This window comes from Ictidomys tridecemlineatus, chromosome 15 (genome assembly GCF_052094955.1).
Source record: "Ictidomys tridecemlineatus isolate mIctTri1 chromosome 15, mIctTri1.hap1, whole genome shotgun sequence".
NCBI lineage: Eukaryota > Metazoa > Chordata > Mammalia > Rodentia > Sciuridae > Ictidomys > Ictidomys tridecemlineatus.
This window is the reverse complement of record NC_135491.1, coordinates 5,393,364-5,418,990: the sequence shown is the minus strand read 5'-3', so window position 1 is coordinate 5,418,990 and position 25,627 is coordinate 5,393,364. Positions and strand designations below refer to the sequence as shown.

At 47.5% G+C, this 25,627-nt stretch overlaps 1 protein-coding gene and 1 long non-coding RNA gene across 7 annotated transcripts; one reads left to right on the top strand and one right to left on the bottom strand.

Moving 5' to 3' along the window:
- Window positions 1–475: 475 nt before the first annotated feature.
- LOC110597284 (uncharacterized) lies at window positions 476–25,533 on the bottom strand. 6 transcript variants are annotated; one of them, XR_013430604.1, is made up of 5 exons: window positions 22,974–25,533; window positions 19,329–20,118; window positions 14,375–14,710; window positions 2,911–3,068; window positions 476–868 (listed from the first exon to the last, which is right to left on the bottom strand). It is a non-coding gene; the product is annotated as an uncharacterized LOC110597284 (long non-coding RNA). The 6 variants fall into 6 exon arrangements; XR_013430608.1 differs by lacking the exons at window positions 476–868; window positions 2,911–3,068 and adding an exon at window positions 12,413–12,819; XR_013430606.1 differs by lacking the exons at window positions 476–868; window positions 2,911–3,068 and adding an exon at window positions 12,855–13,262.
- Window positions 19,416–21,918, top strand: Siglecl1 (SIGLEC family like 1). Its single transcript, XM_078031512.1, has 3 exons — window positions 19,416–19,821; window positions 19,970–20,075; window positions 21,674–21,918. The coding sequence occupies exons 1-3, from the start codon at window positions 19,416–19,418 to the stop codon at window positions 21,879–21,881; spliced, it is 720 nt and encodes a 239-aa protein (XP_077887638.1). The 3' UTR covers window positions 21,882–21,918.
- Window positions 25,534–25,627: the final 94 nt, after the last annotated feature.

The window sequence follows — 25,627 nt, the reverse complement described above, 5'->3', positions numbered from 1 at the left end:
GGGGAGCATCACAGACCCCATCGCCTTCCCCTTCCTAAATCTCTGGGACAGGTATCCACAGCCACCTTCCTGCTACTTGAGAGGAACAATCCTGTCTCCACAGAACCCGGCCATGTGAGATGGCACAGGGGGGCACAGCCACCCTCCCCGGGGTGTGATGGAGGTGGGGACTGTTTCAGCTTCAGACAAGACCTGGGTTTCACAGCTCAGGAGGAGGTCAGACCAGGTGCAGGACCAGCAAAGGCAGGAACCACCCACTGTCACCTTCCAACTCCATCCTCCTGCTGTCCCCAAGGGTCACAAGGCCACTTCCCCTCTCACCTGTCCCAGGGCTACATTTTTTTTTTAAGTTTGGTGGTTATTTATTCATTCAATTAATAGCCACTTCTACATATTTTACTCATAATGATTAAAAGATGCTCCTTTGCCTTCAAACCATATTCTTTTTTAAAAAAATATTGTTTCATTGTCAATGGACGTGTATTTTATTTATTTATTTTTATGTGGTTCTGAGAATCAAACTCAGTGCCTCCCACATGCTAGGCAAGCTCCCTACCACTGAGCCACAACCCCATCCTCCAGGGCTACATTCTTGTCCCAAACTCTGCCCTCATTCTCCTTAGGGTCCCAACCCAGCCTGCTCCCCTTCAACCTTGCAATGCTATTGTTTTATAATAGTAAGCACACAGTGTGTCTTGGTCTGTTGAGCTGCTGTAACAAAACACTGTGCACTGGGCGACTTCACAGAAATTTACTTCTATGTCCTGTGGGCTAAAAGTCCAGGTTCCAGGTGCTGGCCAATCTGTTTCCTGGTGAGGGTTTTCCCCCTGGATTTTAGATGAGCATCTTCTCCTCTTCCTGTCTCACACTGTGGAGAAAGAGGTCCAAGCTCTTTGGTGTTTGGAGGATGGCCTGAGGCCTGAGCCTAAGCAACTCCATTTAAAACTCCAGTTGGAAACCTGCAGTGTCAGTGGCTCACCTAAGGGGGCCCTCCAGTGTGTCCTCAGACAAGTCACCTCCCCTCACCCTGATAACAGAGTGCAGCCCTGGCAGGCTGTCCTGGCCTGATAAGAGGGAAGGGGAGAAGCTCAGGGTGGAGACCAGCAGACCAGATGTTTCTGACCCCAGGGTAAATGACAGTGGTAGCTGATAAGGGTTGAAGGAGCGGGGGTAAAAAGCCCCAAAATTTAGTATAAACAATAGAGCTAATGAACAGGGATTCAGCCAGCGGAAACTAGGATGCACTCAGCTGGAGGGCCTGACGAGGACCTGGACTGACGTCCCATCACTTGTCATCATTTCCTGATCCTCTGTGTGGTCCTCACTGCCCTCAAACTCTACCAGCTCATCTGGACCCTGGTGAGGGCCACAACTTCTCCCCGTACCCTCTCCTCAACTGGTCGTCCACGCCAGAAGCCTGCCTTGGGTCAGGACCTGCTCACCGTGGTCTGAGTGAGTGGGCATCTGCTGGACGTAAAGCCTAAGGCCTGAGACTTTAGAACTTAGCACCCAGAGGGGATGTCTGTCCTGAGCCTGCTGATTAAGTGTGTTTGCAGTGCCTAGAATTAATTATCTGGAATTGATTGCTGTGAATTGACTCTGTCTATTGCAGTGCCTGGCAGTAAGGATTGTCCTTTTCTTGTTAAGAACCTACAGAGTGAAATTGTACTGAGTGATTTGAGGGAATAAAGCATTTTAAAGGGCAGAAGTGTGTGGACATTCTTTATTTCTCCCCTCGACTGCATACATCGCACCTCTGCCCCCTGGTGACAGTGCTTCCTCTGACTAGTCCTATGTGAGGGCTCTGCTCCCATGACCTCAGTGACACCAGTCACCTCCCAAAGGCCTGTCTCCAAATACCACTGTATTGGGGGTTAGGGCTTCAACACGTGGATCTTAGGAAAACAGAATTCAATATACACTAAAATTGAGTAAGAATAAGGTAATCCTCACATCTTGTGTCTCTCCCTGCTAGACTATCCTTTCATAGGGAACCTCTGTGTGTACATTCAAGTACACACACACACACACATACGCGCGCGCACACACACACACACACACACACACACACACACACACATACTCTCTATGCACAGTGTCTTGTATCTTATTTTTATTTCATTTTATTTTCCTGCAGAGCTGAGGACGGAGCCCCAGGTCTCATACAGGCTACCCAAGTGCCCTACCCCTGAGCCACATCCCCAACCCTTTCTTACTTTTAAATAAATTTTTAATTTTGGAGGAATTTTATATTCACAGAAAAGTTGCTGAGATGTTACAGAGAGTGACTATAAATCCCTCACCCAGATGCCCTTGTTGAACTCTGAGATCACCAAGGGACATGGCCACAGGAGGAGGTGACAGTGGCACATGCACTCTGTCCTATGCACAGGGTGGCGGGGGGTGGGAGGATTGTTCTCTGCATCCAGCTCTGATTTACCACTGAATGTGATCCCAGGCCTGTCACTCACAGGACCTTGTGGGACAGGTCTCACCCTGTCATCCTCCAATCTCTCATGTCCCAGTTGAGGGCCTCTCTGCCTGTTTCTCTAAGGGGCCACTGAGCCTCTTCCTGATCTGGTGAGTCTTCCCCTCCTCCTGCCTCCCTGGGCCTGGGAGCTCTCTGGTACTGTATAAAGAGCCTCAAGACACAATGACAACGTTCTCTGCAGCATTAGCCTTCTCCAAGTCCTTCCTACCACCCTGGGAAAATTCTAGAACTCCCCCCTCTTGGATCTCATCCATCTCTTCTCCATAGCTGTATTTATAGGATCTAGAGACTGTCTGAATTGTCTGAGAGGAATCAATAGAGAACAATGGGTAAAGTTTAAACCCCTTGGTAACAGCCAGAAGGTGGAGAAAAACCAAAATCCCATCAACTGATGAATGGATTAGCCCACTGTGACCTACCCATATGGTGGAGTATCACTCAGCCATAGAAGGACTGATCATGGATGTCCACTCCAGCATGGATGAATCTCAAGACCATGATGCTCCATGAGAAGCCCGACACAAATGATCACATATTGTATGATTCCAACACTAGGAAATGTCCAGAGGAGGAAAATCTATGGAAACAGAAATTAAATTGGTGAGTTCCAGGAAGTGGAGGAGGAGGAAATGAATACCAACTGCTTAGTGGACACAAAAGTTCTCCTTTTGAGGTTATGAAATTGTTTTGCAACTAGATAGAGGTGGTTGCACAACATTGTGAATGTACTAAATGTCATTGAATTGTTTGCTTTAAAATGGTTCATTTTATGTCATGCAATTTTGCCTCAATTAGAAAAATAATAGGTTTGTCACAGTGGTATGTGCCTGTAATCCCAGTGCCTTGGAAGACTAAGGTCCAAGGATGACAAGTTCAAGGCCAGCCTCAGCAATAAAAGAGGCCCTGAGCAAAGTCACAACACCCTCTTTCAAAATAAAAATTGAAAAGGGCTTGGGATGTGGCTCAATGGTGAAGTGGCCCTGGGTTCAGTCCCAAAAACAAAAATGTGATGATGATCATAGTGATGATGATGTTGGTGATGGTGATGGTGATGATGGTGATTGTGATGATGGTGATGATGGTGATGGTGATTGATGGTGATGATGGTGATGGTGATGATGGTGATGATGATGATGGTGATGGTGATGGTGATGGTGATGATGGTGATGGTGATGGTGATGGTGATGGTGATGATGGTGATGTGATGATGGTGATGTGGGTGATGGTGATGGTGATGGTGATAGTTATGATGATGGTGATGGTGATGATGGTGATGGGGATGGAAACTTGAAGTCAGAGCTCCAGGACTCTAATGTCTGCTTCACAGCTCCATCTCTTGCTTCTTCCCTTTGCACATCTGTAAATGGGTATAACAGGACCACTTAGCTCAAGGGTTCATCTTGAGGATTCAGGGAAGGGGCACAGCAGTCTGGTGCATGTCTGGGTGTGGTAAGTGTCCAGCAGCAGTCAGCTTTGGGGGACTGGTCAAAGTGCATTCAGTTGAGTGCCACGTGCTGCTGAGGTCATTGTTCAATCTTCTAATTGACCGTGTCAGCTTTTCACTGATGTGGCCCAAACACCTGGTGAGAACAGCTCAGAGGAAGAGAAGTGTATCTGGGAATCACAGTCAGAGGTTCAGTCTGTGGTGGGCAGACTCCATTGCTCTGGGGCCAAGGTGAGGTGGGATATCGTGGCAGAAGGGTGTGGTGGAGGACAGCTGCTCATCCCAGGGCAGAGGAGAGCACAGTGAGAGGACAGAGCCAGGGACAAGTAAAAGCCCCAAAGGCACAGCCCAGGGACTCCTTCTTCCAGCCATCCCCACCTCCTCCCATCACCACCCAGTAAGCCCTCAAATTATTACTCATCACGTGGACTAATCCACAGATCAGGTGACAGTGTCACAGTCTCCTCATTTCACCTGTGACATTCCTGCATTGGCACAGGAGATTTCCAGGGAACACCTCATACCAACCATAACAGTCCCCTAAGGGACCAGCTCTGTGCTGCTCTCCACCTGCCCCTGGTCCAGTGGGTGTCCCTGTGGTCACAGGGAAAACCCCCTGAAGTCCCAGTTAGCAGACAGGAAGTGTTAGACAATGTTTCTATAAGGAGAAGTTTCCCACGTGCCTGGCCAGGGTTTTGGTTCACTTCTCCCTCTCTCTCTGGTGGCCCTTCCCACAGTCCCCAAGTTCTGATCTGTCCCCTCTTCCCCACCTCCAGGTCCACCTTGTGACCTCTGTTTCCCAGACCATTCCTACAGCCTTCTCCCCACCTCTGGGCTCCCCTCAGCCTCCAGCCATCACCCTCAGCATCAGCAAAGGGAGCTTCCTAATGGTCCCCACCAGCCCTGTCCCTCCCATCCCCCTGCAGTGAGCCCCTGGGGGACTCTCCATCTCCCCTCACCCCAGAGCCCTGTCTCAGCCCCGCCCTGCTCAGCTCACCTGCTCCTTCCTGGGGCTCTCAGGAAGCCTCTCCAGCCTCCTTCCAGGTCTGCCCCCTGCAGTCCCCTCCCTGTCTCCATCTTGGCAGGACATGCTCACCTGTGGCTCCAATCCACCTCCCACCACGTGCTCCCGGTCTCCCCACCCCGCACTTTCCCATGGGGCGGCCTGGAGCCGGGCTCAGCCCCCTCAGCACCCTTCCCCTTGGGCATTTGGGGCTGGTGGCTCTGTGGGGTGGTGGGCTGTCCTGGGCACTGTGGGGGCTGAGCCGCCTCCCTGGCCTCCACCTACAGGACATGGCAGTGTCCTCTGTCCAGCTGACAAGCAGAACTGTGTCCACTCTGTGCAGACCTTCCTCCAGTGTCAAAAAAGAAGCCTGTGCTGGGAGCCTCCTGCACCACTTCCTACTTGTTCCTTTCAATGTCACCACAGGGGCCATCACTCCTCTCCCTGTCGGGTTTCCACACAGTAAAACAGTGAAGTGCACTTGGTTCCTCCTCGTCACACCCTGAAGGAAACCCTGGGGTGGCTGGTTCTCCTGTTCTCTGCTCTCATGCTCTGCCACATGCATGGATCTGCCACCCCAGGAACCTCGGAGGAAGGAGCACAGTGCTTCTCTGTCCTTAAGACACCAGCTTAGGGGACACCCCTGTTACCCAGTAACTTGGGAGGTTGGGACAAGAGGGTCACGAGTTCACCGCCAGCCTCAGCAACCTAGCAAGGCCCCCAGCAACTGCACAAGACCCTGTCACAAAATAAAATATTGAAAAGGCTCAGTGGTCAAAGCACACCTGGCTTCAGTCCCAGTGGCTGGGGAGGCTGAGGCAGGAGGACTGCAAGTTGAAAGTCAGCCTCAGCAACGTAACAAGGTCCTGTCTCAAAAAAATAAAAAAGAAAAAAGAAAGCAAAAGGAAAAAATGTTCCAGGGATGTGGCGTGTGGCTCAGTGGTTAAGGAAAGTTGGATTGTTCAATCCCTAGTATCATTTTTTTTAAAGAAGACATTTGGTGTCTTCTGGAAAGTCCCAGTTTGAGGTGAGTTGACAGTGTCTGGTGGTTGACCTCAAGCTTACTGTCCTGGAGATGACCAGTCACTATGAGTCCATGTTCATTTTCTTTACCTTAAAACCCCAGAGCCAAGAGCCAGATCTGGGAACTCCAATGGTTTCCCAGTTAATTATTTCTACCAATGGGTGGGGCTCACATCCATGAGTGGTGGGGGTTTGGGAAGGGACAGAAATAGGTGACTTCCTAAGACACAATGTGACAGGTTCCTGTAAATAGGAGCCCAAGACATTGAACAGGTCATCAGGGCCCAGGTCTGGGGCCAAGGGCACGAGCTCTTGGGGAGGGGAGTTGTTCAGCTTTGAGACTAAGAGGTGTCTGAAGGAAAGGGCTGGTGAGCAGCACAGATGCTGGCCCAGGGAGAGACGTGGTCCTGAGACCAGTCCCCTGGGCCACCAGCAGGGTGGCCAGATGGCAGCTGGGAAAACACCCACCAGAGTTAAGGGACCAGGAGGGTTTGAATGACATTATGGGGAGGAAATGTGAACCATCTCCCCTGAACCTACACTGGCTGTGGATATAAGGGACAAGGTGACACAGAGCGAGCAGAATCCTGGGACAGGGGCAGTCCAGGGAGGGAAGGTGTTGCTGCTCCTTGATTGGTTGGATCTAAGAGCAATAGGATGTCACCTGATGGGGGTCTCCAACCTGCAGGAGATAGAGGTGGAGCCGTTTTGTTTTGTTTTTTCTTTTTTGATTTAGCTTAAAACCTTCATTGTCACAAAACTCCCTTGTCCTTTCCTTCTCCGTCCTGCAGCCTGTGACTAGTGACAACATCTCAGAGTCCTTTCCTGGCAGTGGAGGTTGGAGAGGTTTCCTGGAAGAAGCTCCTTCCAGCTGCACCTGGAGGGGAGGCAGGAGGTGGCCAAGAGAGAGGAGCCAAGGAGCAGCCGGGTCCTGTACATCAGGGTCCCCCAGAGTCACCTGGGTCTGTGCCCAAGGACCAGGCAGCCAGGATGAGGGCGGACGTCACCCTGAAGTCACACGGAAAGGACAAACCTGGACTAGAAGGAGATTTATCAACAGGATAATCTGGGGGACCAGGAGGACCCCTGGGCCATACCCAGGTCGTCATGGATTTTATAAGGTTGGAATCGCGGCATCTTTTCCTATCATGATGGAACAGACCAGAAATCCATCCCAAGAGGAGAGCAGAGAGCCACAGGGATGTGGAAATCCTACACCAACCGCGAACCCCCCGTGGGCAAGAAGAACTCCCCAGGGAGACCGACAATTCCTGGAGATGAGGAGCAGCGGGACACAGCGTGAGGATCCAGGGTCCAGGGGGCAGAGCTGGAGAGAAATGTGAGCATCAGAGCTGACCTGGGAGGAAAGGTCTCCAACCAGCCACCTGATGTCAGGCAAAGACCAAAGTACAAACCTAACAGAGGGGACCACGGTCACACAGACACCATGACACCGGGACAGAAAAGTCACAGAAAATCAAACAAGAAACTGCTTCTTAAAAAATCAACAGAATTGACCAACGTGTAGCTAGACTGACCAAGTAGAGAGCCTCACATCATGAAAGTCGTAAATGAAAATGAGGACACCCCATGACTTTAGAGAAATGAAGAGGATTAATTGAGCCCCTGGGACAGTCCTCGCTCATGAGTGGCCCCACCTGGGTGAGGGGACAGATTCCTGCAACCTGCAACCTACACAGGCTGAGCCATGAGCAGGCAGAGCCCCTGAGCAGACCTCACACTGGCAAGAAGATGAGTCCCTCACCCCAGACCTCCACCAGGACAGTCCTGGCCCAGGTGGCCTCACTGGTCACCTCTACTGATCACATGGGGCTAACATGGACCTCAATCTCCCCATAAAGTGTGGAGAGAGGGGCACCAGCTCATTCTGGAGGCCAGCATCGTGCTGAGGATGTGCCAGATACCAGGACCACAGGGAAATGGAGCTGCCCACCAGCAGGAACGTCCATGCCAGGGTCCCCACCGTGACACTCCAAACTGAGACCTCTGTCTTTAATGACACTGACAATTACACCTTCAAATGGGTAAAATCATAATTATTATTTCACGTTTATTTTCTCAAAAAATTATAAAGAGTATTGTACCACATTGGATCATTTCACCCCAAACTTTTCCATCAGTTCAATAAAATTCCAATCAAAATTCTGGCAGGGGTGTGTGTGGAGGGGGGTTCACAAGATGATTCAAAGTTATAAGAAAATGCAAAACAGCTGAAAAACAAACCATTATTGCAGTAGTAGAGAGCTGGAATCCTGCAGATGCCTGACTTTCAGACTTGGATGAAGTTAGAGTAACTAAGACACTGGTTTTGGTGGAAGCAGAAATAACCAGGCCACTGGGACAGAACAGGGCACCTAAATAAAGACCTGCCAACACAGAGAACTGGGGGTGATTAAGGGCCACAGGGATTCAGGGGAGAAATGGTGTTTTCAATAATTGGTGCCAAAGTCATTAGAAATCTAAACAAAAAGAGGATTAACCTGGATCCACATTTCATATCACACCCAAATATCAATTTGGTATGTATAATAGACTTAAGTGTCACTGTAAAACACGAAGCTTCTAGAAGAAGCAAAGAGGAATATTTTACAATCTTGTGGGGCTCATATTTCTTAAGCAGTATACAAAAATCATTAGCCATATTTTAAAAAATGGTTTTTAGTAGTAGGTGGCCATAATACCTTTTTTTAAATTTTTATGTGGTGCTGAGGATCAAACACAATGCCCCATAGGTGAGAAGCAATCAATCTGCTTTGAGCCACAAACCCAGGCCCTAATTTTTTAAAAGTGTTAAATTGAATTTCACTAAAAATTCTAATAACTTCTCTCAATTTTAAAAGCATTAAAATTTAAAATTTAAAACCTGTGGTGGCACACATCTGTAATCCAAGTGCCTCAGGAGGCTGAGGCAAGACGATTGCAGGTATGAGGCCAGCCCTAGCAAAATTGTTAAGGCCTTAAGCAACTTATCAAGACCCTGTCTTTTATTAAAAAAATAAAAGGAGCTGGAGATTTAGCTCAGTCGTGAAGCACACTTGGTTTCAATCCCTAATAAATAAAATAAATAAATAAACAACACTAAGAGAGTGAAAGGCAAGCAAAGACTTGAAGATATTTGCAGTGTGTGTACCTAAAAAAAGAATTTATATCAACGGCATAACTGCTATAAAACAAGAAATATAAAAAATACAACACAACTAAATTTTACTTCAATGCATATAGAGTTTACACAGTCACCACACACACACATACACACACACACACACACACACACAACTTCATCACCTGTTGGCAGGGATGTGGAGCACATGGGACTCTCCTGCTCTGGTGGTGGGAGTGTCACCTGTTTATCCACATCAGCCACATCTTACAAAGTGATCTCTATGTCTAACCTTTGGAACTCCCAGGCCCGCCCCACGTGCTTGTTCCTGATTAAATGACCGCTCACGGGCGAATATGATGCCCTCAATATTTCAAGCCTGGAGGACACAGCCAGGAAATGTAGTGACAACAATTTCTGCCTATTTGAGCTTATGTCCTAGTGGGACAGTCAGGCGATTAAAAACAGAATTGATCAGCATAATGTTTTGAAATGGCTTAGAAACCATGCAATGGGTAAAGCATAAGAGGTTAAGCGATCAATCAAGAGGAACACAGTGATCTGTGCTTTCATGAGCCTGGTTAAGAAAAGCCTCTCTTGAGTCAAAACTGCTCCCTATCAGCTCCCAAGACTCCGCCCCCCCTATTGATTGGCTCTTTCCCACCAGTCACAGAGAGGCGGGACATGCAGGCTCAGCTCCTGATTGGTCCTGGTGAATGTGCCTCAGCTCCCTGAGGACTGTGCCCCATCTGCCTGACTGGCTGGGGGTGTGGAGTAGGCGTGTGCAGCTGCTGATTGGCTGATGAAAAGACCGCCCAGCGCTGATTGGCTGAGGGATGCGTGTGCCCTGCGGGGGGCGGGGGCGTTGGCCCCTTTTGAGCCCTACACTGCCTTCCAGCGCATCAAATGGATGGTGGTGACCTGTCCTTGGGCGCAATTGCTTGTGGCGTCCCTGGAGTGGCAGAGGGGGCCTGTGTGGTGCTCTGCAGGCTGAGTTTCAGGAGGTGGGGCTGCTCTCCAGTGGGCAGTGGGAGTCAGGGATCCAGTCACAGGCCATCGAGGCTCTGCCTGCACCAAGGCCTCCCAGGCCTGTAGGGTAACGGCCAGCGAGAGCTTGGAGCCCTGGTCAGTTCACCTGGAGCCCGTGTCTGTGCTCCCTGGTCTGTGCTGTCCTATGTCACTCCTGTCACCTGGTCAGCCTGCCTCCCCATCAGTTCCCTGGTCGGCCTGTTTCCAGGTCAGTCATCAGGTCAGGCAAAAGGGCAGCAAGGGAGTCACCAGTCTGTTGATAATGCAACCAAGCGGTGTGTCAGTGAAGGATCAGATTAGTGCCCGAAGGAGTCAGTGATTAGCCCCTTGTGAATCAGTTCATCAATTACTGAGACAAGTCACCCCTTCATGCCCTGCTCCTTAGTGGGTTAATTAGGCTCCTCTACTCAATCTCTTAGGAGAAGGCCGTCAGTTCTCACAGTCATCCCACCTATAAAGACAGGGTATCAGTCTCCCTGTTAGCCTTGGGCTCCTCTAGAAAACAAGTTTTTCCATTAATATAAGTCAGAACTTTCTTTATAAAGGCAGGAGAGCATTTCCACCCTTCTCCCTCTGCTAAGGAAACACACAGAAGGAAGTGAGCCCCAAAGAACTGCCTGCAGCCCTGGAACACAGACCAAGGTGAACTTGAGAAAAGGGGTGGTCAGGAGCCTGGCAGAGAGGAACAAGAAGAAGTGAGTTTTAAAACTAGATGGACCCTTACATCTTCAGGAATAAAGCCCACTCCTGCCATCGATGAGAAAAAGGAAACCAAGAGGGGAAAAAATACTGGATCCAAGGTCTTCAGTGATTTACTGGCAAAGCCTGAGCCAAAACCCAGGTAAGGTTCATCCAACATCCCAAATGAGGTTTTCTTATTTTTTATGACTTGATTTTGTTTATTTTTTTCTTCTGGGGTGCTGAGGATGGAACCCAGGGTCCCACAACTGTGAGGCAAGTGCTCTACCACTGAGCCCCAGCCCCACCCCAAGGTTTTAATTTATAGAAACAGAAGGAAAAAAGCAAGGCAGCATGTGTTTGGTGTGAGAGGCTCCTGACTGGGAACTTGCAGATTCTTCTTTCTGTGAGCAGAAGTCGGGCAGTCAGTTTGGACAGTGAGGGTTAGCTCTGCAGTGAACTCCACTCTGAGGGTCCTGCCAACATGGAGAACTGTGGAATAGGGAAGCGGAGGGCAGAGTCTGCAGCACGGGCAGGTGTAAAGGGGACCTAGAGCACATCCAAATCCAAGGCTGATGGAGCCAGGCAGGCGGTTCACTAAGAAGTAACTAACATTATAGGGCGTCTCTCTATGTGAGGTTGTTCTATTAGCTCATTTAACCCTGAGCCACAACCATATGAGATGGGGGCTGTTATCACACGTGTTAAACACAAGGAAACAGGCCCAGGGAGGCGTGAAGCAGCTTGTCTGCTCCTATACAGCTAACTAGGATTCACACAGGCAGTGCGCTTGACTTTTTCTTTTTTTAACAAAAGAGAAGTAGTGAGTTCCCAGCGAGGGTACTACTGGTTGCCAATCTTGGGAGAGTCCAATAGTGAGGGAAGTGACTTTCCTGAGACTCACCCAGGAAGTAAGGACAAAGATCAGGCCTTCTGACTTCCAGTTTCTGATGAGGAAGAATCTAGATCCCTTTGCTGGCATACTGTGTGGGTCATATCAGGTCACAGCTGAAAATGTCTGTAACTCGTCTTGCTGTGCATTTTACAGCTCTTTCCTGGAATGTCTTACCCACCTTATAAGGTGGTCAGGACCAGCTGATTTAGTCTCATCTCTTGTTCATGAGGAGATGGACGTGATAGAATGAACTTGATCATGTTTATATCGCAGGTTTTAAAGCTACATGAAATCCTGAGAAGGGCACTCCATTTGGAGTCGAGTTGAATCTGAGACCTGTCAACCCAATGGCTCCTCCCATCCTTTGGTCAAGACACAGGACTCTTCTGGGTCTATGACATTCTGTGTGAAGGGACACTGAGGTCTAAATCCCAGGTTGCTGGGGGATTAAGTGAGACAGAGTTTCTCTAGAGTTGTAAATTGCAACAGTAATTTTTCATTAGATGTGAACTAAAAGGTAGTTCCCAGTCACAGCAGTGTGATTCATGGGTTTGTAATTTATTCCAAAGAGTAGAAATAACCAAAATGTCTATCAGTTAGTGAATGTGTAAAATAAAATGTTTTCTACATACAGTGGGAGATTCTTCAACCATAAAGACTAAAGGGGCACTGAGAAATTACACAAAGTGCCTGAAAACATGCTCACTGAGAGACAGCAGGCCCCAAAACACCATAGATTATTTTATTTCATTTCTAAAAAATGCCCAGAGCAGATGAATCCATAGTTACAGAGAGTATATTAGTGGATTTATGGTCCTGGGGCTGGGATCTTGGGAGGGTGAATGTTATTGCACACTGGGGTTTTGAGTGAATGATGAAAATATTCTAGCATTAGAAGATGCACAACTTTGTGAATACACTAAAATCCCTACTGTGCACTTTTAAACGGTCAATTTTTGGCATGTATGAATTATATCTTAATCGAAAATTAATTTTAAAAGTAGTTGCCAGTAGAATTACAGCAAATTGGGGCTGGGGATGTGGCTCAAGCGGTAGTGTGCTCGCCTGGTATGCGTGAGGCCCGGGTTCGATCCTCAGCACCACATACCAACAAAGATGTTGTGTCCGCCGAGAACTGAAAAATAAATATTAAAAATTCTCTCTCTCTCTCTCTCTCTCTCTCTCTCTCTCTCTCTCCTCTCTCACTCTCTCTTTTAAAAAAAAAAAAGAATTACAGCAAATAAAGTCTAAAGATTCTAGGAAAAATGATGTCCATCTGCAGAACAATGAAAGTGAACACTTATTTTGTACCACATAGAAAAACCAACTCAAAATGGACCAAAGACTTAACATAAGACCTAAATCTGTAAAACTACGAAAAGAAAACTCTCAAGGCAAGAGTTTCTTGACCTTAATCTGAGCAGATTTTTTTATATTACCTGAAAGAACAAGGGACAAAAGAAAAGTAGGCAAACTAAAAAGCTTCCATACAGCAAAGAATACAATCAACAGAGTGAAGAGAACCCACAGAATGGGAGGAGACTCTTGCAAACCTTGCCTCTGATAAGGGCTTGGAATCTGGAAGATAAAGGAACGCAAACAAATTAGCAGCAAAAATCCACTCATCTGATTTGAAGTGGACAAAGGACCTGAATAGTCATTTTTGATAGATGACATGTGAGTATAAAAATGCTCAACATCACTAATCATCAGAGAAACAAAAATGAAAGTCACTGTGAAATATTACCTCACACTTGTTAGAATGGCTCTTATCAAAAAATTAGAAAAATAACCAGTTTTGAGGATGAGGAGAAAAGGAAAACTTGCACACTGTTAGTGGGAATGTGAACCTCTATGGTGGTTCCTTTAAAAAGTCAGGAATATGATGTGATCTGACAATCCCTCTTCCATATGATCCATACCACCTCTGGGTACATATCCAGAGGAAACAAAGTCTGTGTCTTGAAGAGACATCTGCGCCCTGATATTCACTACGTCATTATTCACAATAGCCAAGCTACGGAATAACTTAAGTGTCCATTGGTGAAAGAATGGATAAGGAAAACGTGATTCGTGCACACAGAGAGGAGAATTACTCAACATTAAAAATAAGGAAGTTGGGCTGGGAATATAGCTCAGTTGGTAGAGTGCTTGCCTTGCATGCATAAGGCCCTGGCTTCAATCCTCGTACCACACACACAAAAATAAAATAAAATAAAAAATAAGGAAGTCCTGCTATTTGCAGCAAAATGGATAAACCTGGAAGATAATTTGCTATGTAAACCAGACACAAGACAAGAGCTGCCTGGCCTCACTTACCTGTGGAATCCAAAAAAGTCCGACTTATAAAAGTGGAGGGTAGAATGGTGCTTTCCCATGGCGGAGGGGTGATAGAGACATATTGGTCTCAGTGAGGCAGGATGAGTTAAGTTCTGGGGACCCAGTGTACAGCATGGTGACTGTAGGTAATAACTTGAAATTTGCCAAGAGAGTGGATTCTGAGTGTTTTATCACAGACACAAAAAGGTTGTTGATGGTTACATTTGGTTGTCAACCTGACTAGATTGAGGGACGCCTAGAGAATTGGTGAAGCACACTTCTGGCTGTGACTGTGAGGGTGTTTTCAGAGAAGATCAGGGTGGAGTCAGCGAACTGAGAGGAAGACCCACCCTGAACTTGGAAGCACTCACCCAGAGGCAGGGGCCCTTCTTGCGTGGTGTGTTCTGCTGCTGGCCGAAGTCAGACCCCAGATTCTTCAGCCTCTGAATGTTGAAGCACCAGCCGCTCTCGGAGGTGGTGGTGGTGGGTGGTGGTCGGTGTTCACGTCTCCAGCCTCGGACTAGAGCGGCATCGTTGGTCCCCTTGTTCTGAGGCTCCCAGCTTTTGGGCTGAGAAGCCCCAGGTTTGCTGGCCGCTGCGGGACTGTCCATCCTCCGATCCTGTAAGCTACTCTAAGACATCTTCTCCTGTAGTTGCAGATCTTCTATTTCTCCTGTTCTTCTGGAGAAGTCTGACAGACAGTTACTCTGTGAAGTGACAGGTATGTTAATTCACTTGATGGTGTAATCGTTTCACTGTGTGTGATATCAAATCATCACGTTGTAAACTTTAAATATACATAATTTTATTTGTCAGTTATGTCTCAATAAGGCTGGAAATAAAATACCTAAAATTTCTACTTCTTTTCCCTAATTCGGCTATAACCATAAGTAAGCACAAGTACCAGCTTATTAAACATTTCATTTTGATTCATTCTTGTATGTACATTCATGAGCATATTATATGTGAATTTACAGGTACATACACTTACATATAATACACATGTGTAAAGCTTTTACATAAATGACAAATGATCCAATTTTCACTTAATTATATAGAAAGGCATAAAAAAGGTATCACAAGAGCACATGTCCACAGTTCAGCTCAAAACTCAAAACACTACCCCCTGCTACACTCCTCCCTCAAACACATCTCCCACTTTTGAACTGCTCTCCTGAATGTGGAATTCATCATTTGGTGTAGTAACAAATTTAGCCTTTCCTGAAGAAAGGTCATTGCCCTATTCTGCAGATAGTGTCTAAAGTTTTGAGTGTCATGTCTGATAGGACTGTCTTTTCCTGGGGGCCTAAATCATACTGGATAATCCAAAAATGTGACTCAGTGCCCAGGCTGTTGATATTTTTAACAATGTGATTCAGAGTGGAGCAGGCCACAGCAGATAGTCTAATCATGAGACTTAGAATGTGTCTGTCAGGTGGTGTCAGCTCCACGTCAGGAAGAGCCAGGTACTGTGGTCAGACATGGAGGATGTCAACCACGCCTATGTGATGGAGGCCCAGGAAAAACCGGACACAAGGCTTGGGTGAGCTTTCCTGGCTGTCAACCCACCCCAATGTTGAAGAAAACAAATGAAGTCTGCTCTATTTACTCTATCTGGAAGGACATAAAAAGCAAAAAAAGTGCAATTATGACAATAAGAAATCTGACCTCAAATCTCCTGAGGCAATGAGCAGTCCAATAAGATAAGTGACAAAAGGGCTTGATCCCTTGGCCTGGCCACCAGCTGGGGACCATTAGTGGTAGAATGGTTTGGGGATGAATGTGGAGATATTTATAGGACTCCATGACATGGGGATCCCATACATGGTAATTCAAAACCCTGTGGGTGAAGTCCTAGTTGGAGCTGGGAAAGTATTGAATTGTGGGATTAAAGTTTGGATGAGCCAGGCATGGTGATTTGCATGTGCAGTTCCAGCACCTGGGGAGGCTGAGGCAGGAGGATTGCAAGTTGGAGGGCAGCCTCAGAAACTTAGCAAGATCCTGTCTTAATATAACAAAATAAAAATGGCTGGAGATGTGGCTCAGTGATAAGAGTATACCTGGGTTCAATCCCCAGTACTCCCACCTCCCAACTGGGTGAAAATTGGAATGGTTGAGGAGACTTTATGTAAATCTGTTTCCCTGAACCCAGTATGGGGATGGATATTGTTTCTGCCTGGAAAACACTCCCCCTATCCACTGTGCTAAAACAGAAGGCATGTAAACCTTCCCTTCAATCAACACTGATTTAATGTGCTAAGTGAGTACTAGTGAAGTTGCCCAAACCCACTCGATTATTAATTTGAAACAGTATAGGATATACATATGATGGGCCAGTTAGGACCAAATGTTTGGCTTATTTGGATTTTGGAGGAGACATAAATCCCACATCTAGGACTCTTGCTAGCTCCTGTCCATAAAACCATGCAAGCCCCTTGGAGTCCTTAGATACAGAGCTTTGGAAAGAGCTAGTGAGCCACCCAGTGGTGAATGCTGGGATTTGGGGCCAGAACGTTTCCATTTGAGAGAGAGCTAGTGGGCTACTGGGTTTAAAATCGCACCTATCACTAGAGGACATAAAGTAAGGGCCCAGTGATGTGTTTTGTAATGTTGTAAAGAAACACTCTAGTAAGGAAGGTCAGTGCAGAAGAGTCCATAATACAATGAAAGTGGCTTTTAAGGAACATCTACTAGAGGAATGCAAGAGGTACACTGCATCCATGAGTAGGTGCCTCGTTTCCCCCAGGATCAGCTTTGGAACCACCTAAGGGGCTGCCAGATCCCCCCATTACTTAGACGGTGCCTAGAAATAGCTCTTGATTGGCCGACTAAGAGCTGGCGGGTCTGTGGACGGAAAATCCAAAGGGGATGAACAGCATCCTGTTTGGAAGCCTGACACTCAGATTGAAGGAGGTAAAAACTAGTGAGTTCAGTGAACTGAACTGCCCTATCTTTGGGTTTTTACCAAAGATATGGTAAAAAATGGGCAGCGGCCAGTGGCCTGGTTGTGTAGGCAGATGGACAATGGAGAACTGGGCTACTGAAGGGATGCCTGTGGAGGGTACGGCCCTATGGAATTGCCCCCTGCCACCTCCCACCTCCTTCCTCCCCACAAGTCCTCCCTGACCTTTATAGTAGGAATTTTGGCAATTTTTAAAAGAATTTTACTAATTATGAGTGTATACATGAACACTATATTTTGATTTAGCCTTGTGTTTTTCCTGAACTTTAAAATGAATACTCTCCTATTTTATTATTTACTTGTATCTGGCTTCATTCACACAACACTTTGTGAAATTGGTCCACATTGTTCTTCTAGCATTAACTTATGTTTTAATTGCTGTGTAGTATCTTGTTTATTTTTCCATTCTATTTTTAATGATATTTGAATTGCTTAACTTTGGGCTGTTATAAATACTGTTGCTACAAACATTTTTTCACTTGTCTTCAGTGTTTATATGCAAACATTGTTATTGATTATATATCTAGGAGTAGAACACAGGGTCATAGAGTATATGTATCTTCTCCTTTGATAAATAATGTGGTTTTCTAATTTATATTCTCACCAATGGTGTATGAAAGTTCAGCATTATACATCTTTGCCAACCCTTGATATTGTCAGTCTTAAAATTCTCAACTGGATATGCACTTAAATCTTAATGATAATGAAAATTTATGTATATAGAATACTGCTTTTCAAAACTTGGGATGCAGCTAAAGCTGTGATCAGCCAGAAATAGAAAACCAAATTAAACATAAAGTAGTAGTAGTCAGGGAAAAACAAGTGAGGTAAACTCGTTCCCCTCTTTGGTATTGCTTTTTCTTCTTTCTTTCTTTCTCTGTTAGCTTGAAAACTTTATAATTCTTTTAGTAGATAGCCTGGGTCTTACAATATGTGGACTGAAGATTGACAGTTTTTTGGACAATGAAAGGACCACAGAAATTCCACTCAGGCACCAACACGAATGCAACCTTCTCTCCCCACCACAGCCACCGTCTCTCCTCTGGCCACCTGGTCTGCAGACATTCACCATCCAGGCCATTTCTCGTGTGGTGCCAATGGAACTGTCCAAACATCCAACCCTCCTGACCCTGTCCCTCCCTGTCGCACAGCCCTTCCACGGATCCCATTAGTTTTAAGAGAGAACTTAAAGAACCCAGGGGAATGGGGAAGGGGAGTGAAAGACAAGGGAAGAGACAAGGAGACATGGCACTGGGGCTACACATGGCAGAGTGTCCCAGCTGTCCTGAGATCTCGTCCTATATAATTCCTGCTTCTCCAGGTGAACAGGTCCTTGGGATGACCAAGGAGACAGATGTCCCTGCCTTGCCAAGACACATCTGATTCCCTCCACCACATGCTCTTGCCGCTACCCATCACCTCGTCCCTTCCGGCATACGGAAGGGCTCTCCTGTGCCTGAGAATGTCCCCACTGCTCAGGGGGCTGCCACAGCTAGAGCCAAGTGAGTGAGATGAGAAGCACGCTGGGCAGTCTCGGGAGCCAGGGGAGGGGTGGGCTACAGTGGTGAGAAGACAGAGGAGGTGAGGGAATAGGCACCAAACAACCAGTGCGGATTAGTGTCTCGGCTGGGCCAGGGCGTGGTGTTGAAGGTGAGGGTGGTGTGGGGGCTCACTCAGGCAGGCTGGAGACAAGGGAGCCCAAGGAGCTGATTCGGGTGTTAGTCGGTTCTCAGCATCTTCGTATCCCCTTGGGCACTCTTTCCAGGTGGTAAAGACAGTGCAGAGGGCAGCAGGGGACGGGGGTGTGCACTAGAACCCTCCAAAAACTCCCCATGCCCACCATGACCCAGATGAAAAGTCAGAGATCAAGGGATAATGCTCCCTTTCCTCTAGCAACTTCAAACATCAATGAAAACACACATAAAAGTGTAAAGACTTGTTCCTCATTATTGGAGTCCTTGTGAATCCAAGGTATTTAGCACATGGTCAACGTGTCGTCCCTATTCTATGTGGAGTGGGGGCATTTCAAACCTTCTTAACCAGAAAGTGCCACAGCAATCTTGGCTTCAGGTGGAGGCTCCATGGGAGGCCACCAGGGACTGGGAAGAAGGAAACAGAAAGGTGTTCTACTTGTCAAATGGGTAAATACTTCATCACGCACTGAGCTAGAAGCACTACAAATTCACTCTCAGATAATAACGAGATAGTTTTGGTTACTGCCCCAATTCACCAGCCTAGAAGCAGCAAAGAGAAGGGAAGCGATTCGCCCAACAGCAGCCAGACACAGATTGATCACAGAGCCTAAGGCGGAAGGAAGCTGGGGTGTGAGGAGCGAAGCAGAGGAGCTCAGGCCGGTGTCTAACCTGGGGAACGGGGATCGGAGGCAAGGCAGGAACTCAGAAAATCACTCGCCATCATCCCAAGGCTGAGCACCCCAGGGGTGGGGGATAATGGGGTACTGGTTTGTGAGGCCTAGATCCTGTGGGGTTCTAGAAAGTCTGCCTGAAGCTCCCTGGGTCCTGGGGGGAGCAGGGAAGTCGGGGTGCTTTGCTAACTCCCACTCCTTCTCCACAGCACCCGCCAGGCTGCTCGACTCCTCCTGCTCCTTGGAGAAGACACTGCAGTGCAGCTGCTCCTTCCACGGGGTCCCCACGCCCTCTGTGCAGTGGTGGGTGGGCGGTGTCCCTGTGGGTGTGAACAGCGTGGATGGCGGCCTCCGGGTGACTTCCACCACGCTTGGTCCCTGGGCCAACAGCACCATCAGCCTGGCCAAGGAGCCAGAGATGGGCACAAGCCTTCTCTGTGAGGGAAAGAACCAAAACGGAACCCATGCTGTGAGCATTCTACTGATGTCAGGTGAGTGGAGGACCCGGTGACTAGGTGAGGTCAGTAGTGAGCAGGGTGGGGCTGGGGGTTGGTGGGGGCACTGGCACTGCAACCAGAGGAGGGCTCTGAATCTGAGGTCTTTGGAGGGAAACCTTCCTCACGAGCTCTCTCCTTCCAGGAAGGAGTCCTTTGGCTCCCCAGATCTTTCTGAAAGGGCTGCTCCAGGGTGTTGTCTATGGATCTATGGCAGTCACATTGCTCTTCCTCTGCCTCCTCCCCTTCATGTGAGTATGCCTTAGTCCATTTTCTGCTGCTGTAACAAAATACCTGAGACAAGGGAATGTACAAAGAAAAGATGTTTAGTTGATTCACAGTTCTGTCTAAGAGCATGGCATGTGTCTGCTCAGCTTCTGGTAAGGGCCTTTTTGCTACATCATAAGATGGCAGAGGGCACTCCTTGGTGAGACAGAGCAAGGGTGCTACCTCAGGTCTCTTTTCCTCTTTGTAAAAGTCACTAATGTCATCATGGGGGCCCCACCCTCATGACATCATCTAACCTTAATTTCCTCCCAAAGGCCCAGCTCCAAACACCATTAACATGTGAATTGAGGGACTAGGTCTCTAACACAGAGACTTTTGGGGGCACACAGCAGATGCCAGTACTGTGGTTAAATTCTCCCTACTACCAGCTACCTACCTGCCTGCTACCCTGCATACTCTAGCTCTGGAACCAGCGCAGAGAGGACAAAGTCAATGAGCTCAGGGTCTGAGAAGGGTCATTACAGAGACACCAGGCTACACCTTGCCATAAAACACACCCACAGGACTCAGTTTTCAGTGCATTTTACAAAAGATAAATCTGGGAAAGAAGTGGTGGCCCTGGAGAAGCCAACAGAGAGACCACAAGATGCTGACAGAGCTAGGTGTGGTGGCACACACCTAGAACCCCAGCTACTCAGGATGCTGAAGCAGAAGGACTACAAGTTTGAGGCCAGCCTAGGAAAATTGGTGAGACCTTCTCTCAAAATAAAAGGGCTGGGGATGTAGCTCAGTGGTACAGTGTTTGCCTAGCATGCATAAGGCTCGGGGTTCAATCCCCAGTACTACAAAAAAGGCGTTGTCTGAAGTGGGCCTGGAAGACCAAGTACTCATTTTGGTGGAAAGTAGTATATAGAAGCCCAGCAGCACACTGAGGCATTTCTCAGTGTCTGTGTGAAGTCAGGTACCTTGAAAGTGACAGATAATGGTTAAAAGTGGGTTGGAAAAGGTCCTTGGTGTTGTTTCATAAAGACCCTTGAAACTTTGCTGAACATACTGGCTAGGAGCCCAGAGTAAGGCAGAGTTGCTGGAGGTCAGGCCAAGGTTCGGGCATCAGGGCCTCTGGCTGCTTGGATGCTAGATGCCTTGGACTGAATATCTGTTTGGGAACCATGGGAGACTGGTAAGCTGGGAATGGAAGCATAACCTTGGGATGGGACAGATCAGACAGCAAGAGCCCGGAGGCCAGAGCAGGCAGATGGTGCCTCATCGCTCAGGAAAGAACCAAGCCTGTGCAGGGGCAAGTGTCGAGGGGCAGCGAGAGCAGTGGGATTGGGAATGACCGGCCATCAGAGGAGTGGAGGAAAAGGAGTGAGTGGCGGGGAAAACTGATGAGCTATTTTGAAGTATAGTCAGCTGGACTAGTGATCTCTTTACAGTGTACAGGGAATTCCCATTCTATAGGGTATGAATTCCCAGCAAGGTTATGTGGCTACCCATAGATAATACAGCAAGCTGGTAGTGTTGTTGGGGCTCAAAACCAGAACCTATGATCAAGACCAGAGTCCATTTGGGGATGCAGAGAGGTAGAGAGCCAGAACTGATAAGACGCTCATTTCCTTAGAGTGAAGCATATCAGAAAGAAGAATGCAAAGAAAACTGCAAAGATCAAAGCACAAAAGAACCCTGAAGTCAGTAGGCCAGAACCCAAGATGTCTCCAAAGAATGCTGAACCAGGGAAATCCATAGCTACCCCATCTTCTGAGAACCATATTTTGGTAGGTACCCATTATGCTTGGAATCCAGTCTATCTTATCATGATAGATAATTAAGACTCAAAGAGAGCCAGGTGCAGTAGCACATACCTGTATTCTCAGCAACTCGGGAGGCCGAGGCAGGAGGATTACAAGACCAGCCTGAGCACTAAGCAAGACTTTGTTTCAAAATAAAATTTAAAAAGGGCTAGAGATATAGCTTGGTTGGTAGAGAACCACTGGGTTTAATCCTCTGTACTGCAAAAATAAAAATAAAGTCCTACAGGAAGAGGTTAATACAGGGCTTGAGAAGAATCTCCCCTACTCAGTATTGATATATAAACATAGAATGTGCTTGCAGATCATTTTATAGGTGGTGAAGTTAAGGCCCCAGAGAGCCTTATGAAAGAAGAAAATTAAGAGACATAATTTAAAGAGTAATCAGGATTGCAACAAACACACATGCACACACCCAGCACACTGAATCTCCACTGGGAAGAGAATTGGGGACCCCTAGCAATGGTTGTAGCATCAGAGTGGAAACCAAAGGTTGGCCTCTGGGTGTTTAGCAAGCAGTGTTCAGCACCTTGTAGATGCCACAGGCCCAAGACGGCCTGAAGTGCTTGGAGGCAGGCCACACCTCGGTTACTCTTCATTCACACTTCACTCCCATCTTCTGCAGCACTTGAAAGGGAAAGTGCTGGAAGGTGCTAGACATCTATTGTTTACCATATCTTACTCTCTAAGACCAGAAATCCTCTGCCACCCTCCAAGCACCCTATGTGAAGAACTGGTGTCCCTTTATAGATTATATCTATTAAATACTACCAATGTTTCCTATCAAATCTCCTAATCTCTGCGCTGTGCAATGCTGGTGTCTCACCCAGGTCTTGCCCTCAGTGAGCAAACAGGATGGTAGAAAAGGCGCCTTCACAAAAAAAAAAAAAAAAAAAAAAAAAATCCATGGGGTTATGGTGGCCCAGAGGAGGGAAAGACCAAACCTATCTAAGAATGTCAAACAAGATGCCCCAGAGGAATCTGGGGAATAGTTTGGTGACACCTGGTACAGGGGATGCACAGGGGCAGGACCAGAGGAAGAAGACAGGCTGCAGGTTCCAAGCATGGGATTATGAGCAAAGATTAAGCCAACACCTGATCCATGTTGCTTACCTCTGTACTCAAAGAGCTGTCCTTTTAAGATTTGGATACTCATCTCTAGGCTTGTTCCAATATCCTTCTTTCTTTGCTTGACTGTTCCATAACTCCTTCCAGGAAAGCAAGCTAAACTGCAGACAGTGAAGGCTGTGAAAACTCCATGACACCGGGAGTCCCCAGTATCCATGGAATTACAAAAGTCCACAAAACCCACTGAGTCCCTAGAAAGCATGGAGTTGATAATAAATCCAGAGCCATCAGAATCTCCACAGCTCACAAATTCCTCTCAACCCCCACCTATCCCTTGTGCTGGTTCTCCATGGATTGAGATTTACTCTTAAACCTGGCCTCAGAACCATTGTTGATAAACTGTGATTTGTTGTTTGGATAGCCCCATTCTGTGATGGTGTCACAAGACGGAAAAATACATGTGAAATGATGAGATAGCTCCATCAGGAAGGTGTTTTGAGCTTCTATCGTGGGACAAGAGATACACACACAAGAACATCAGGCATCTTTGGATCAAATCCCAACCTCAATGCTTAGTGACCGTATGCCTTTGGACAAGACCTTTCATCCCCCTCGAAACTTCAGTATCTTTACATGACATACACCTGGGTGAGCAAAAAACACGAGCATGAGCAAAATATCCAGAGATGAGAATGCAGAAGACACCACATGGGCCTGAATGCCAGGACCTGGCACTGGAGCTTGATCTCATAGGGCGTTATCCTGACTCTCAGAATGCAATTCCATGGGAAGAAGGTCTTCATCTCTCTTGCTTTCTAGCTGTATTGCCAGTACCTATAATTGTGCTTAAAATAAAAGAATCTCTCAAAATTCTTGTCAAATAATTACATGAATTAACAAGTGAATTATAAAGCATTGTTAAGGTTTGAAACAAGGAAGTGGAATGATCAGATATGGAAACAGACCCTGAAACACAGAGATGGAGAAAAGAGAGAGGCAAAGAGAGTCCTCGGGAGATTATTGCAAAATTTCTTGGCCAAGCTGAAAAGTAGGCAAGCAAGGAGTGAGAACAGGATCGTGGCATTAGGATGCACTATGGCTATGCACTGATCCCTTCAGAATCAAAGACAACCACCCTTCTGGATCCAGATGTCAGTAGTTTTCAGTAATTGAAGGAGGATCATCTCTTCCCTATGAGTGAACAGTGATCCTGCAACACCAGTGAGAGGCATCTTGTACTCAGAGTAGATGCTTTTATAACTCCTACAAGTACAAGCAGCTGTCACATGCAGTTCACATGCTCCACAGAAGTATAAGCACCCAGTTTGTGCAAGATAATGGCCATGTCCCCATGGAGTTGTGGTCTGCATGAGTATACCATGAAGACATACACAAAAATTTATAGTGTAAAACATTGAGCCAGACATGGTGGTGCATACCTGCAATCCCAGCAACTTGGGAGGCTGAGGCAGAAGGATCTCAAGTTTGAGGTCAATCTCAGCAACTTAACCAGACTGTCTCAAAATTTAAAAGGGCAAGTGAGAGAGAGCTGAGAATAGAGCCCAGTGGTAGAGTGTCCTTGGATTCCATCCCCAGTACCAATAAATAAAATATTGATAAGTGCTAGGAAAGAAAAGGACAATACTGTGAGAAACTACAGGAGAGGAACCTTGTTTAGATTGCAGTATTAGAGAAGGCTTCTCAGAGAGAGAAGCAGTTGTGTTGGTCCTGAATTATTATTAGGAGCTAGCCTGAGATGGGGGAGGTTTGGTGAGTTCAAAAGCCCAGGGCAGGCTCACGTGGCTGGAGCTCACAGGAGCAGAACTTACAGGGACTCCAGTGCTCTAGTGAGTTTAGCCTCTCTTGCTTTGTAATTTTGGAAAATGGGTTCATATCCAGAGTGATTATCTATACGAATCTTGCATAGCAGAAGTCTTCAGTTATGATTCTCTTTAAAGGTTTGACGTTTGCTTCTACTAAAGAAACATAATCTGCTTGAGAGACAAGAGGACAAGGTTGGGGAGAGGAAGCGTGGTAGGTGTGGGAAGCGAGAGGAGAATGAGATCAAATGAGTGGGAGAGAGGACCGGGTCTCAGCTGGGGCTCGGTCAGGGCTGGGCTGGGCTGGGCACGGGAATGGAGAACAGGGCTTCCTCACGTGCCTCGGCTTGTTGGCAGCAGGGGCCTGGGCTGCAGGACAGGAAACAAGGGGACGGACAGATTGCCTTCTGGTCCTGAGGGTGAAGCGCTGGACCAGTTCCTTGGTTGACGGCTTTCCTTCAGTCCCTCACCCGCTTGCCCACTGGGTCGAGGGAGCAGGGTCCTTTAACATCTCATTGGCCAGGGCTGGCAAGGGTCTAGAACCATCTGGACCACTGGACGCCAGCTGGTCCACAGAGCAGCCTGTCGAGAGCCCTGGCTCCGGCGGAGGAGACCAGAGCGTACCCCGCGGCCCGGCCCCGCCCCATCCCAGCGGTCCCCGTGCTTCGCCGTCCCTGATTGGCTCTGCACAGCGCGCGCATGCCCGTTGGACGCCCGTGGGCGGGTCGTCGTGGGCGGGGCTTAGCGGGCTGGTATCCCCGGATGACCTCCAGGGGCGAGGTTGGTGGCGCTCCGCGGGACTCGCAGACGGACTGACAAGCTGATCCGCTGATCAGTTAGCCTTCCGCGACCTTGGTCCCTGGCCCTGTGGGACAAGGA